This window comes from Impatiens glandulifera, chromosome 9, assembly GCF_907164915.1.
Source record: "Impatiens glandulifera chromosome 9, dImpGla2.1, whole genome shotgun sequence".
NCBI classification, from domain to species: Eukaryota; Viridiplantae; Streptophyta; class Magnoliopsida; order Ericales; family Balsaminaceae; genus Impatiens; species Impatiens glandulifera.
The window spans coordinates 3,126,679-3,138,625 of record NC_061870.1 but is presented as its reverse complement, the minus strand read 5'-3'; the positions used below and the strand labels follow the sequence as shown (position 1 = coordinate 3,138,625).

Here is an 11,947-nt window from a genome sequence, read left to right as displayed (position 1 = left end):
GAGCTACTGAGATGTTTCATGTTCTTGTTTAAACCCTTGAGGGTGGCTCTAAAGGTGACCTTCCCCCATGGATATTGGAGGAAAGTGTCCTTGTCTTCCACCATGTGGAGTATTTTTGGAAATATAACTCTTTTTGGGTCAAATGTGGCAAATGAGGCATACCAGCCCCATCTTGAATGCATCTTCCTTGTCTTTGCATTTGAAAAAAGCTTTCTCCAACTCGCACATTTTCACACTCTTGCTCCCTTTAAAATATTTCACCAAGAGAGGTGGACAACCACGCAATTTTTCTTGGTCCAACTCAGGAAAAATACCGAAACCTAGGCCGGTAACCAACGCATACTCCTTCATACCAAATACAAGGTTTTGCCCATTCACCATGAAAGTTATCTCCATGGAGTTTGAGGGCACTTTTCCAGGGTGAGGGGACTTTTCCACGAAATCCGACCAGGAAACTCAATAATTGTTGTTTCTGCCATCTACAAAAGGAACAACATCATCAAAAATGTAAGAACAAACACATACACCATAAGTACTTAGCGAATCGCGAGGTACTTAGCGAATCGCTAGGTACTTAGAGAATCGCTAGGTACTTAGCGAATCGGGAGGTACCTAGCGAATCGGAGGTACCTAGCGAAACCATTAACTGAACATAAGACAGCATAAACCATACATAACTAATAAAAAAACCCTAAAAAAAATCAGAAACAAACCCTAAAACTTAACATGCAAAAACCAAAATCCATAAACAAAAAACAGAAAATGATCGGTCACCACTAGGTATTTAGCGAATCGCTAGGTACTTAGTGAATCGGGAGGTACTTAACGAATCGGGAGGTACCTAGCGAAACCCTAATAGCGAAAAAATATACTGAACAGAAGACAATAAAAATGGACCATACGTTTCATAAACTAATAAAAACAAGGAAACAGACAAGAAACACTTAACATGCATTTACCCTTAACATGCAAAAACCGAAACTCATAAACAAAAAAGCAGAAAATGATCGGCAGGGAGAAGAATGAACCAACCTTCTTAATGACGAAGGAGAAGAAAGCAGAAATGATCGGCTTTGACAAGATTTAGTGAAGAGACAATGGGTTAGAGAGAGAGAGAGTCGGGCGATTGAAATAAAATGTTCTGAAATTTTTGAATATATAAGGTATAGCGCGTGTGCGTACGCGCGCCTCGTCAACTTCTGTAGCGAGTCGGGAGGTACTTAACGAATCGCGAGGTACTTAGCGAATCGCGAGGTACATAGCGAATCGCGAGTTCAACGAGCTCCAGCTAAGAGAGGATGGTTTGAATACGTTTTCGTTAGTATATTTGTTTAATAACGAAATCGAATTCAAACCATTCTCCTAGCTGGAGCTCGTAGTACTTACCGAATCGTGAAGTACAAAATTTTTTATTGGTTTCATAGGTAATCTATCTCGTTTGACAAGGTATCAACAACAAAGTCATGGTTTTGATGAGAGGCTGTGTTAGCAAAATAAACCTTATAATTTTACATGGAAACATTTAGATTCTTCAGAAAAGGCCTTTGAAGAAACTATCATTGAGCTCCAGCTAAGAGAAAATTGTTTGAAATTTATTTCTTTAGCTTAATGACTAACGAAATCAAAGTCAGTCAATCTTTGCTTATCTGGGGCTCAATGATAGATTCTTCAAAGGCCTTTTCTGAAGAATCTAAATGTTTCCATTAATGTAAAAAGATAAGGTTTATTTTGCTAACAAAACTTCTCTTCATAACCATGAAGTGATGTAGATACATTGTCAAGTTCATGATTAACTATAAATAACAAAAAATCTTGACACTTAGTGAATCGCGAGGTACTACTTAGCGAAACGGTAAGTCCGTAGCGAAACGGTAAGTCCGTAGCGAAACGGTAAGTCCGTAACGAAACGGTAAGTCCGTAGCGAAACGTTAAGTCCGTAGCGAAACGTTAATTCCGTAGCGAAACGTTTAGCAGATCTTCCCTGAAACGGAAACACATATGATCTAATTAGAGATTTTCTGCAAATATGAACCAATAACAAATAAGAACCTAACGAAATGCTCAAACATGAACCAATATGAACCAAATAACAAATAAGAATCTACAAATATGACCAAATATGAACAGAACGAAATATGAACAGAACGAAATATGAAAAGGTTTTTGAAATGAAGAAAATGTAAACATGAACATAACTCGAATTAGATTTTGAAATGAACATCTTCCTCGACCTTCAAATCCTTAGAATAATCGGAGCATACCCTAAACCCTAGAATCGGAGACCTGCATGCAAAATAGATTTAGGGTTAGTTCTATATAGATCTTGTAAATTTGTATAGATAAAAACATAAATGGATTAGGTTAGAAGATCTTGTAAATCTGTATAGATCTGTATGAATTGAACCGCCGCCCGCAACCTCCATCGCCGTCGTCGCCGCCGGCCGCCGTCAAAGAGAGAACAGGAGAAGAGAGAAAGAAAACTAAGAAATTGAAAATATTAGAGTATTTATACTAACCCTAATCCACTTAGCGAAACGCTAAGGGACTTAGCGTTTCGCTACAAGGGCAATATCGTCTAAAAAAAATATAGAACCACGAGCGCAATAAAATTATCAACTCACTACCAGATCAAATAACCTCATCTTTGAGGTTATTTAATCAAATTTCCCCTTTATAAACTCTCTCACATTTTCTAAATATTTAAGCTTTTTCTAAATCTTAAACTTTTTCTAAATCTAATAATTGATAAGATGGTGATAATGGTAAAAAAACAAAATATTATCACGTATTAGTAAAGTTCTAGTGCCACCATCTTCCAAATTTAAGAGCTTACTTTGTCAAGGTTAGTATCATTTAAAAATATCTGCCTTAAAGGCCATTCTCATCATTTTACAAAAAAAAGACTTAAAAGTAAATATCTATTTAATTAGCCCTTACACGTTTCTTGTTGTTTAATTTGTCATAACTACTTTCTCTAATAGCTTCAATTGAGTACATAACTTGTCATTTTTACTTTCTTAGTCTAAAAGGGAAGTCGGACACAAACATTGTTGTTGTTGAGGATATTAGTTTTGATGTCAAATAGAATAAGAAACTTCTTAAACAAAATACAAATACTATTAGAAAAGGAGGCACATATTTTACTGACGTGTTTTCTTTAAGTATAAAGTATAAAATGAGTAATCATTGTTTTTCTCTTCATTTCCTTTAATTGTTTGGATTACTAGGTCTACCTACAAGTCCAAATAAAAATCCTACTAAAATTAGTCTTTTCATCCTTTGTTAGAATAATAGCATAACTAGTTTTTGGTAAATTATTATTTTCTTCCTTTGTTAGAATAATAGCATAACTAATTTTTGTTAAATCATTTTTAATATTATTTATACCTTTTATCTAAAAATAATAATATTGTAATTGGAGGTCTAGGAAAAACACAAAGGTGAGAAGGGTAACATCCAAAAGGTTAGAGAATTGCAACATCATAATATATTCCAACATAATCACTAATCAATCAAGTAAAATTAACCTAACTAATCAATTACACAGAATTAGCATATAATTTAATAGCCCTAGATTGATTTTCATCTCATAAGTAAATAAAAGACAAGCTCAATCATTAAACTTCTCACATGTACTGACTTTTGTTATAAATTAACATCCAAATGAATAAACTCACCGAATACACATCACAAAAAAATTAAAATAAAATGTCTTAATAAAATATTATTTGGTGAATATTTGAAAAATGTAAGCCAAAACCTTGCTGCTACAACAATAACAATGTTTTCTTTCAGAATCGATCTTTCCTTTTGCGTGCTGTGTACTTTGAATCTGATGGAACAGCATTCCCTTTCCTCCTCATCTGTTCCTTCTTCCGAATGACCCATTCTTTTCCCTTCCCCTTCTTTGTTAACTTTCTCTTTTTTCTCCTATGCCTATCCGAGTTTGAGACCTATTATTTGTCAAAACATTTTTCAGTCAATAAAATGTTTGAGATGCAAACCCAATGTAGATTTTATATGAAAACTGTAAAGATAGATAGAATCTTACTGTCTGATTTCCTAGATCTCCGCTTATGTCACTATCGTCGTCGTCATCGTCTTCCGAACAACATTCTTCCTCTTTTGCTTTTGGGGTGACAGTGCTCAATGATGGGGGTCCACAAGTAAGCACAATGTATTCTTTTCTCCTTTTTGTACTGTTAATACATATTAAATATAAAAACTTGTATTAAAAAATATACACAAAAATACATGAAAGTAACACTATCACATTTTGGCACACACAAGTCAAAGCATAAATAAGGCAGCAATGTTTGCTAAATTATTAAAAACTTACATAAAATAACTTAATTATTCATCTCAAATACTAGCTTCATATGATAAGTTATAAATAACTTAACTCGGGGAATCTAATAAAAGCATCAAAAGAAAACTTTAAACCCTGAAAACTAATCACTTACGTACAAGGGTAATTTAGTATTCTAGTTCTTTTTTTACACTAGTTCCACATTTTATCAAATCAAAATATGTATCAATTACTTCAAATTTAAATATTTTCATTTAGGTTAATTGAGGATTTATTTTTCAAATACTTAACTCATTTGGCACTTAAAAATTCAATATTCAATATTCAACAACACTTAACTTTTAGTTTATCAAATGTGCCTTAAATCAGAATGCAAAAATGAGAAAGAAATAAAATGAAGGATAGGGAGAAAGGTCTCTGTTTCTTAAAGGGTTGGAACTCTTTAGATGGGGAAGGGGGTCTCTTAACATAGTCTGTTTTACATTTCAGTTTTTCTACAGCTAACCGTTTGGGTAAATGACAGTTTTCTGTTTCTTTTTCACATTGATATATTTTTGGGCATGAGAGCAGCCTATTTGTTACTGCTCTCTTTAAGAGAGCATGAAAGATACAATTTAGTGCTTTCAATTATTTTCTATGAAAAATAATACTTATACTTTTGATTTTTAAATGCATACCTGTGAGGGAAGTCAATAACAACACCACCAGAAAATCCAACACGCATAGCAGAACCGAGTATTAGTTCACGCTGGGCAATGTCCTTTGGATATACTTGTAAAACTGCTCTTGCTCCTCTTGCCAAACTTCTATATAGAGTATCAAAGAAAGCCCTGAGAACAAGCATACACATAAGATCGGTTCAATCTCACTACTAGTTGTCACATCTTAGAAATCAAAGAACGAGAAATTTAAAAGAAAAAGTTTAAACAATGTCGAAATTCTACTAATTTCTGGCCTACTATGTTTTCCATTTAATGGAGACATCATATATACCGTTAAAGAGGTTTATAGCCCAAACATTTTAAAATAGTTTAATAATAAATATTAACAATAAGACAATTCAGTCAAAGATACCCTACTTCAGTCGGAGACGAGGCTCATGATATGACTTGTCAGCATTGCATAACCACTGTTTGATTAATCAAAGAAGAAATAAGTTAGTATAAAATTCATCAAGCTACAGTAGATAAAAAAGTTTGAATCAAATTCTCCATACAAAATCTTGCCACTTCAACAAGACGACAAAAGAAACCAAGCAAATGTCATGACTAGAAAAAGAGTCGAGTGGTGGAATCAGTTCATAAAAGAATGATATGTTGTCTTATCGCATTCTGCCACGGTTATTGTTATACTCATGTTCTTTGAAATTTTAAAATTTATTCTCCCAAATAATATGGTATATATATGCTCTAAAGACACTAATCTTTCTCTATAAAAATAACATCAGGTCATGCAGGGGGAGAAGTAGAGATAGTGAGATTGGAAATAAATATACTAACCTGAACAGCCGAAATGCTGATGGCACCATCAAGAACTCCAGTTCGAAGTCCCAAACCCTAAAAAATATACAATTGATTAATATTCTGCTTTCGAATAGAGAATCAACAGTATGAGAGATTATGGATGGTGTTTCTCTTTTCTTAGGATAAATTTAAGACTTGAAGTAGTTAAGTTAAAAGGCCCTATTTATACCCATAATTCACCTAAGATATGGATGGTAGATCCACCTATATGTGCCAACAAGTACTAATTCTGCAGCATACATCGAGTTATTAACCGGTGAAAACCTAGAGTGGTTTTTTAATCCAATGCTACAGTTGAAGAGTTGAACATGAAGAAGAAGAAGAACTGGACAAAGTTGCATTAAATCTGATGAAAAAATCCTAACTGGAAAATGTTGAAAATGCTATGTCAAGCTTCAAATCAAGCATTAAACCACCTAACTGGATTTTCACATTGAAATGAAAAGATAAAAAGTTAGGTCACTACCTCACCCATGTCAGCAAGTACAAGGTCTCCTTCCACTTCCCGTTCTAATGCAACATCTGGATGTTCAAACAGTTACTACTTATATATGATGGCATATGATATATGGTAAAGAACACCGACAAATAATAAAAAAAGAAGTAAATGAAGACTAAAATAAAATGCTGAAATCCCAAGATCACATACTAAGCATTGACTGTGAAATATCCATGCCAATCCACTGGTGACCATTCTCAGACAATGTCTCTCCACTAAGTCCTGATCCACAACCTACAACAGTACAGGAACATCCCAACTGTTATTCCAATTTGCATAGGCATTATCTAAATGTTAATAATACTTGCAGTTTATATCATCCTCGAGCACAAATTTATGAAGAGACATGATTCAGATACATCTGGATGGAGATAGGGATAATGGATTCTCACCAATATCAAGCAGCAATCTAGGAATTCCATCATTGGGCAAAGCAAGAAGTTCCAGAGCCCTCCCTGTGAGTTGTTCCTAACACATGAAAAGAAATTTCAGTCAAATAGAAAACACAAGCAAATACCTTATAAATCAGAAACAATTGTATAGCATGCAAATTTATTACCTGAATATCGATTATACGTGAAGACGAAGTGTATTTGCGAGCTTCATCATCGTTGTAGAATATCTCGGGAGGCGCTTGCACTTCGGGCCTCGACATCTTCAGTCCGCACCGCACACAAAAGAGAGCTGGAGAATGGGGATTTCAGAATAAGGAATTCAAACAGAAGCTTATTTTCTAAATTTCAGAGAAACGACTATAATGGAAGGTGTGGTGAAGGATATAAAAGCATCTGTTAACTGGCTCAAAGAAAATGGTTCAAAGAAGGTTAGTTACAATTATGTATTGAAACATTTTTTCTTATGAAAATAATTGTTATTTACAGCTACAAATATAATCTAATAGTTTTTTTTCCTATTCTTCTCTATTTTACTTGGTTGGTGTTTATCGCGAATCTGTTTGGTTATGCTGTTTGGCTAAATATCAATCTGGCTCTAATAGACAAACTATCAAGACATTGTATCATATATAGATAGGATTGGTTTGTCAGATATTTGACCTTATACATCCACAAATTCACATCCCACTTGTTTGTGAACAAACTTAAAAAAATGTAATAAACGAAATTAAGTACAAAGACACCAACAAAATTACGTCTTTCAATTGAAACTTTATTCGTAACAAAGACTACGAGATCTAGCTTATCAGTAAGAACACATAGTAACAGATAATATATATTTTCTAAATTTCAGAGAAACGGCTATAACGGATCTTTTCATATTCAGCATTTTTTTCATAGAATTAGAAAAAAATCAATCGAAACTTACAGAAACACAAACTGAGGATGCCGTGAATCCTGCTGCTCCTCTGATTCAATTGAGGTTACTGGCTCCGGCCGCTTGGAGCTCAAACAGAGAATCGAGGGAGAATGATCCTACCGATTTAGATGGTGCCTTTCACTTTCTCTCTCAGAACTTTCCCCGCAATTTTTGCAATGTCCGGTGTGATTGTTTATTTTCCTCCCTCCTCTTCCGCAGACAGCCGCCAACCTGTGAGCTCTTTGACAGAAAGGGTCTAAAACCCTAACTCTCTAAAGTTTTTTACTAATTTAGTCAGCAAATGAAATAAATATAGTCTACTAATATATGAAATATTAAAATTAGCACCTTCAACTTTAAAACCCTCCTTTTATTACACACAAAGTAAGTTATCTGACCATGTAGTCTATTTTTTTTAATACAAAATAAATAAATAAATAAATGATGTAGTTTATTTTCAAACAGATATTCTTTCATAATTACTTCAAGTTTTTCTCTGAATTTAGGTTAAGATATGAACAAAAACAAAAACAAAAATTTTTAAGGAAGTGTTATTAACATTCAAAACAAAATAAGTTACATGATTTGAAATAGCAATGATTGAGTTATTTAAATAACTCAAATAATTCTAACATTATTTAACTAATTTTGTTATATTAAATCATTTAATTAATTAATTAATTAAAATATTATTTATTTTAAATTATTATTTATTTATTTATATATATATATTATATATTAATACTTACCAAAAATATTATCATATTTTAAAATTATCATTAATCATTATTTTTTTAATCTACAGGTTATTCAAATAACACCAATCCGAAAAAACTAATAATAATTTTAATAGCCATACTAAAATATATATATATATATATATATATTATTATATGAAATATATTTTTTTTAAACACTAAAAATCTATCTACTGCAATTTATAATATTAAAATAATTATATTGATTAATTTTTAAATAAATAAAATCAAAATAATAAACCTGTCAAAAACCAATTAATTAAGCTAATTATTATGATAATTAAAACCTAATTAATTAAGAAAAATTTTCAAAATAATAAAAATAAAATTATTTCAGATAAATGTTGTATTCAATTATCTAAAAATAATTTTAAAAAAAATAGGGAACAAAAATAAATAATTTATAATGAATTATTGTATCCATTTCATTTAAAATAATTATTTATTTAACCCTAAAAATATAAAAATAAATGGTAAAATATTTATCATATTTATTTTATTATTTTGTGTATTTAAAAAATATCAAAATTAAAGGCAAAAAAGTTAAGGAAAAATCAATTTCAAATAAACCCTTAAGGATTTAATAATATATATATATATATATATATATGATCTTGTGTGGCTGAAACTAAAGGAATTAGTTGCAGCACACGCCAGAACCATTGGATAAGCGTTGGATTTTCATCTCGCGCTCAAGAGAGATTCGCGTAGCCGATGGTAGCCAAAGCAACGCGCGCCCATACCACAACTGATCAACAAACGACCCGTTAGCTGGAATGTTAACGGAGCGCCCAAACGCTAACGACGTTGGACAGATCGATAACGGAGCACGTCCTAGTATAAAAAAACGATGCCATTTTTGGCTTTGGTCTTCTTCCTCTTCGCGACGTCGCGAGGATAAGCTTCAAAATCCGTGATAATCTTTGCTTTTTGGAACTCAGTCCTTGGTCCACAAAAATGAATGATTCAAAGCCTAGAATGATCACCCTACAATGATGATCATTCTCCCTACAAAAGTATACCTCGTCACTGCCCGATCACTGCCTACTATGTCCAGTTGATTGAAGAACTACCAAAATACCATTAATTATTTTGACTGATTCATACCACTTGGCTCTTCCAACCAACTTTGGGAAGCTATAAATAGCTCCAATTGATCATTCTGAAGCCAAGGAATCAACTTATACCCTTCAAATCGATGAAAATAAAAAAATCTTCCATTAAAGCTTGAAACTTTCAAATTTTTCGAATATTCTGTTTGAGGCCTTAAAACTTGGATTTGAGCATCCAGAAAACTTTCTTAAGTATCAAGGAGTATTCTCCAATCCTTAGTAAAGTTCCAATCACACTCTAATTCATATTTACAGTTTGAATTTGAAATTTTTATATTTCAAATTACATGCGCTTGTATGATTATTGTTTATAGTATTTTATGGTTGAAAATTCATCCCTAAATGATTTATAAACTATTTGGTTAGGATAAAACCGATCAATCAATCTAAATAACAAAAACCCAAATTTAAATTTTAAAAATCAAAAAAACGAATTTTGTAAGCATAAAAATTTGACATATTTCCATTCATAATAATATTATTAAATTATATTAATATTAAAATAATATTTTGAATTTTTAAATTCAAATTAACCAAAAAAATTAAAAATCAAATTAGGGTTAAATATTGTGATAATTAAACCATAACTAGAAAAATTAATTAAAAATCCAAAAATAATTTAAGGTTAAAATATTGTATTTATTTTACCCAAATTAAACCCAAAAATAAGTTGAAATTATTTAATTATGATTTTAAGCATAAATTATGTATAATTTATAGCTTAAATAATTAAATAAATACAGCAAAATACCCAAAAATAAAATAAATAAACATAATTTTTATTATGTTGTCAAAAATATTTTTGTGTATTAATTTGGTGAAGGAAAATGAAAAAAATTAAAAATTCGATTTCAAGTAACCCTTATATTAGAAATAAAAACGGATGATCTAGTGTGGTCGAAAATAAAAGATTTCATTGTAGTAGGAATTCTGGTCATCGGATCAGCGCTGGATTTTCATTCAACACCCAGGAAGACGCCACACATCCGGATGTAAAGGAAGAACATGCGCGCCCGGTCCACATTGGATCAGTTAACGGGATCGCTAACCCTGTTAGTCCAATCTCCCAACGACCGACGGAACGCAACTTAGCGTTCCTTTTCAACAAAACGACATCATTTTGTTCGTCTCCTTCGCGAACTCTGGAGGCCGCGCTCGACGTCGACGATCTTCTAGAAGACTTATCTCCGCCGCTTCTCAACTTTATTCCTCAATTCTTTCACCCATGGGCACGTCTCTACCACGCATTCAATTCCCCTAGGATCAATAGTAAAAACGTACGCTCTAGCTAGGCTATCGAAGACAAAATTGAATTCAATGGATAAGATTTCAAAAGTAAAATTGAAGTCGAATTCAACTTCAATAACTGACCTAGTTGAGTATAAATACTCTAGGCATTCTTCTTCCAATCCATCAAACGGAATCCAAACATTACAGCCTAACTCAAAGAATTCAAAAACTCCGGCGAACTAAATTTTTGTAAAAATTGCTCTGGCGATCTAAGCTTCGATCCAGGGCTTCGGAAAACTTTCTACACATCATTGGAGTGTTGTCCAATCGTTGGTAAGCTTCCAGACCTACTGTTATTCAATTTGTGATTTAAAATTGGATTTTTCTCAGTTTGATCGGTTGATCATATTTAGGATTCAATTTTGTGTTTTCTTTAGTTGAAATCACTCCCTTGATTATTTATAAGATTTATGTCGAAACAGATTTGATCAATTCAACCTTAATAAAAAAAAAACAAATTTGATTTGAAAATCTGGAACTTTTAAATTTCGTGTGAGCTTTTAAGCTTAAATTTTGATTCAAATAGTTCTCTAACATATTAAACGTAAACATGTTAGGATGATTTCCAAATAATTAAATCTTCATCCCGATCATATTTTATCCAACTAAAATTTTGGTTTTGAAAGTTGTTACAAAGCTTGTATGTTGTTCTTTTTTTGGTTGTGTTCGACTATATTCATCATTTTAAAGATGTTGGAACAAGAATTAGGTGATGAGATGACCTAAATCAAAAGTTCCCAAATTTTGGCCTAAAATTCATTTTAAAAGTTCAATTGTTATAGAGTTCGATTGATCGTGTTTAGGGTTAGGGGTAATGATCCCTATATCCATATGAGTTGTTTGTAACTTACAGATCATGAATTCATTATCTATATCAAAAGATACAAGCCAGTAATTCTTCATACCAAATGAAGAACACTCGGTTCCTGACGACTGAGTCTTGTAGGACCGGGACCGAGAAGCAAGACCGAGAATTCTCGGTCTTAACCGAAACCAATGACCGAAAAAACCAACCTAGGACTGATACTAAGGACCGATGTTCTTGAGTTAGGACCGAGCCCTAGGACCGAGAAAACTGACCTAGAACCAAGACCAATGATCGATGTTCTTGAGTTAGGACCGAACCTTAGAACCGATGTTCT

At 32.4% G+C, this 11,947-nt stretch overlaps 1 protein-coding gene across 1 annotated transcript; it reads right to left on the bottom strand.

Annotated features, from left to right (window-relative positions):
• Nucleotides 1-3,549: 3,549 nt before the first annotated feature.
• LOC124914679 (18S rRNA (guanine-N(7))-methyltransferase RID2-like) lies at nucleotides 3,550-7,910 on the bottom strand. Its single transcript, XM_047455271.1, has 10 exons — nucleotides 7,655-7,910; nucleotides 6,891-7,015; nucleotides 6,724-6,799; nucleotides 6,482-6,565; nucleotides 6,299-6,354; nucleotides 5,809-5,865; nucleotides 5,389-5,438; nucleotides 4,987-5,139; nucleotides 4,052-4,199; nucleotides 3,550-3,953 (listed from the first exon to the last, which is right to left on the bottom strand). Exons 2-10 carry the CDS (start codon nucleotides 6,984-6,986, stop codon nucleotides 3,792-3,794), a joined length of 882 nt encoding a protein of 293 aa, XP_047311227.1. The 5' UTR covers nucleotides 6,987-7,015; nucleotides 7,655-7,910; the 3' UTR covers nucleotides 3,550-3,791.
• Nucleotides 7,911-11,947: the final 4,037 nt, after the last annotated feature.

Excerpts from the sequence above, each read along its gene's own strand:
- LOC124914679 (XM_047455271.1), bottom strand. The coding sequence starts at position 6,986 with ATGTCGAGGCCCGAAGTGCAAGCGCCTCCCGAGATATTCTACAACGAT. Across the intron at positions 5,866-6,298 it reads TACTTGCTGACATGGGTGAG|GGTTTGGGACTTCGAACTGG; the intron begins GTAGTGACCTAA and ends TATATTTTTTAG. Across the intron at positions 5,439-5,808 it reads TCAGCATTTCGGCTGTTCAG|TGGTTATGCAATGCTGACAA; the intron begins GTTAGTATATTT and ends TTAATCAAACAG.